Source organism: Morone saxatilis, unplaced genomic scaffold (assembly GCF_004916995.1).
Source record: "Morone saxatilis isolate NCDOM2014 unplaced genomic scaffold, NCSU_SB_2.0 Contig2, whole genome shotgun sequence".
Classification (NCBI taxonomy): Eukaryota; Metazoa; Chordata; class Actinopteri; family Moronidae; genus Morone; species Morone saxatilis.
This window is the reverse complement of record NW_023339762.1, coordinates 13,681,482-13,684,113: the sequence shown is the minus strand read 5'-3', so window position 1 is coordinate 13,684,113 and position 2,632 is coordinate 13,681,482. Positions and strand designations below refer to the sequence as shown.

General features: G+C 36.8%; 1 protein-coding gene across 1 annotated transcript in view; it reads left to right on the top strand.

Annotated features, from left to right (window-relative positions):
- The window catches only part of ctdspl2a (CTD (carboxy-terminal domain, RNA polymerase II, polypeptide A) small phosphatase like 2a), a 9,457-nt gene that overhangs the window by 5,346 nt on the left and 1,479 nt on the right, over positions 1-2,632 (top strand). The window contains exons 8-12 of the mRNA XM_035665438.1: positions 131-217; positions 340-402; positions 485-564; positions 1,398-1,524; positions 1,637-1,732. Coding sequence (XP_035521331.1) covers positions 131-217; positions 340-402; positions 485-564; positions 1,398-1,524; positions 1,637-1,732 — 453 coding nt within the window. The remainder of the gene's footprint in view (positions 1-130; positions 218-339; positions 403-484; positions 565-1,397; positions 1,525-1,636; positions 1,733-2,632) is intronic.

Here is a 2,632-nt window from a genome sequence, read left to right as displayed (position 1 = left end):
TTCTGTTATGAATTGGCGCTAATAAAATTGAATTGAATTGAATTGAATTGAATTGTGCTGTATCTCCATATTCAAAGAAAACTGACTTTAATGGGGTTTTCCTTCTGATCATCTCTTTTTCTGTTCTCAGGACGAAACTCTGGTCCACTGTAGTTTGAATGAGCTAGAAGATGCAGCCCTGACATTCCCTGTGCTCTTTCAAGATGTAATATACCAGGTACTAAAATCATTTTCTAATCGAAAGGTCTCCATTTTTGTTGCTGCTGTGATTCTTTTTTTCTGATTAATTTGAATAATAATTAATTTGATTTCTTCTGTTTGTTAATTTTTCATCTGCAGGTGTATGTTCGGTTGAGGCCCTTCTTCCGCGAGTTTCTTGAGCGGATGTCTCAAATGTATGAGGTGAGATGAGCTTTAATTACTAGACAGTGTAAATTTGGTCTAATTTTAAGTTTACATGTATTGTCGTTTGATAAAATTTCAGATTATTCTCTTCACGGCTTCAAAGAAAGTCTACGCCGACAAGTTGCTCAACATCCTGGATCCAAAAAAACAGTTGGTCAGGTCAGTGACAACCCAAGACTCTAAAGCTGCTTTTATAATAAATGATTTTGATTCATGGACTGCCTGCTTTGTAATATGTGATCAGGATGAAATTTAAGGGTCAATACAGATTTGACGGGATGTGCAGCTACGATAAAGCTAGAGGAAATTCCATGCTTAAAGTTCATCCATGATTCAAGTTCACTAGCTTTATTCTTCACTCTGCCTCCGGAAGTTATCAAAAATAAAGATATACTAGATCACTTTCTTTTCTTTTCGAACCGTTTTAAACAGTTTCAGTTCATTAGTGTATGTCTTTACACCATCTTTGCTTTTCTCGTTCATCATGTTTGTGTGTTTTAGCAAGCGAGCAACACTTAAACAAGCATCAACAAACGTTTTGATGTGTTTGTTTATCCTCCATACACACCCATGCTTTATGATCTGGTCCTCCACAACTCTGACTTAATTGTGTTGCGCTCTTCAGCCATAAAGGCAACATGTAAAATAGTCTGGTTGGACGCAGCAGTGACTTCCTCTTCCTTCTGTGAAGTGAGAAGAAGAACCTGTTTTGCTAAAAGCAGACATTCACACAACTGGTTAATGGTTAAGTTGTGCTTGAAAGTTCGCATGAAGTGGCTAGGAAGTCTTCTTTCCCTGCTGGTACAAATTCTTGTCACTTAACCTAGAACAAAATTTCATTGTGCTATGAATGAGGATTATCAGCAGTTCATACAGTGTTTTGAATGAATTTGACCTTTTTAAAAACCCTTCCAAGGAGGTTATGTTTTCAGTAAAAGATGTATCATTGCACGTTTCAACTGAGGAATATTCTCTCATTCTGTGTTTTTTAGGCACAGGCTATTTCGTGAGCACTGTGTGTGTGTTCAAGGAAATTACATTAAAGACCTAAACATACTCGGACGAGATCTTTCCAAGACGATAATAATCGACAACTCACCCCAAGCCTTTGCTTATCAGGTAAAACGTCTTCACACCAATAACTAAACTAGTTTTTAAAACATTTAAAAAATCTTAACCAATGTTTCTGTGTCACAGTGAAACTAGAGCATACATTTTGTTTCTTTTTCAGCTTTCCAATGGGATTCCTATTGAGAGCTGGTTTGTGGATAGAAACGACAATGAGCTTCTAAAGCTTGTTCCTTTCCTCGAGAAGCTTGTGGAGCTGGTATGTATTTTGGCTTAGAGCATTTTGGCGTCTGTCTAGTTAGACTGCTGGTAACAGCATCGCAGCTGCTGGTGTGTTTATGAATATTCCACCTACTCTTTCCCGTGGAGAGTTTCAAGATATCAGATATGTTCAGAGTAGGATATAATATAATAGGAATATTAAACGGAGCCTGAAATGATTGTTGAATGCAGTCCTGCTGATTAAAACAACACATTATGTGCTGCCTTCATGACATATTTGGCACAATGCAATTTTATGTTTAGGCTTGTGAATAATTCACTTAGTAACTACTTCATTAAATACAAAATTAGAACATAAGACATGATGGTTCCGGTGTTTCTCCTTAAGATTTCTGTTGGGAGCTGCAGGTATATGCACTCAGTAGCCAGTTTATTAGGATCACCTAGTTTACACCAATCTAGTCTAATACAACAGCCCAGCAATAATAATGCTGAGGTTTTCAGTTGTTTGGTGATTTCAGGGGATGTAGTATGTTGTGTTATGTTGTTGAACTGTATTGTGTCACAATGAGTGAGATATTATGTACCCATTTATAAAAATGTGGTGGACAAAATATTAGAAACAGAAACTACATCCTCCAAAATGATCATAAAATCAACATCATAAACTTCATGAAGGTAGAAGTTATTGCAGTTACTGCATCAGTTTTAGCTAGATGGATCTTATCGACCTACAGAAAAGGTTCTGTTGAACTGAGATTCATGATGTAATCAGTAGTAATGTTGGATTAGGATTTTATTTGGATCCCCATTAGCTGATTAGCTACTCTACCTGCGGTCCACACAACACATAAAAACAATACAACAGATATACATTTACATTTACAACACATTTTGGGCAGCTGTAGCTCAGTGTATAGGGACTTGGCTTGGGAAC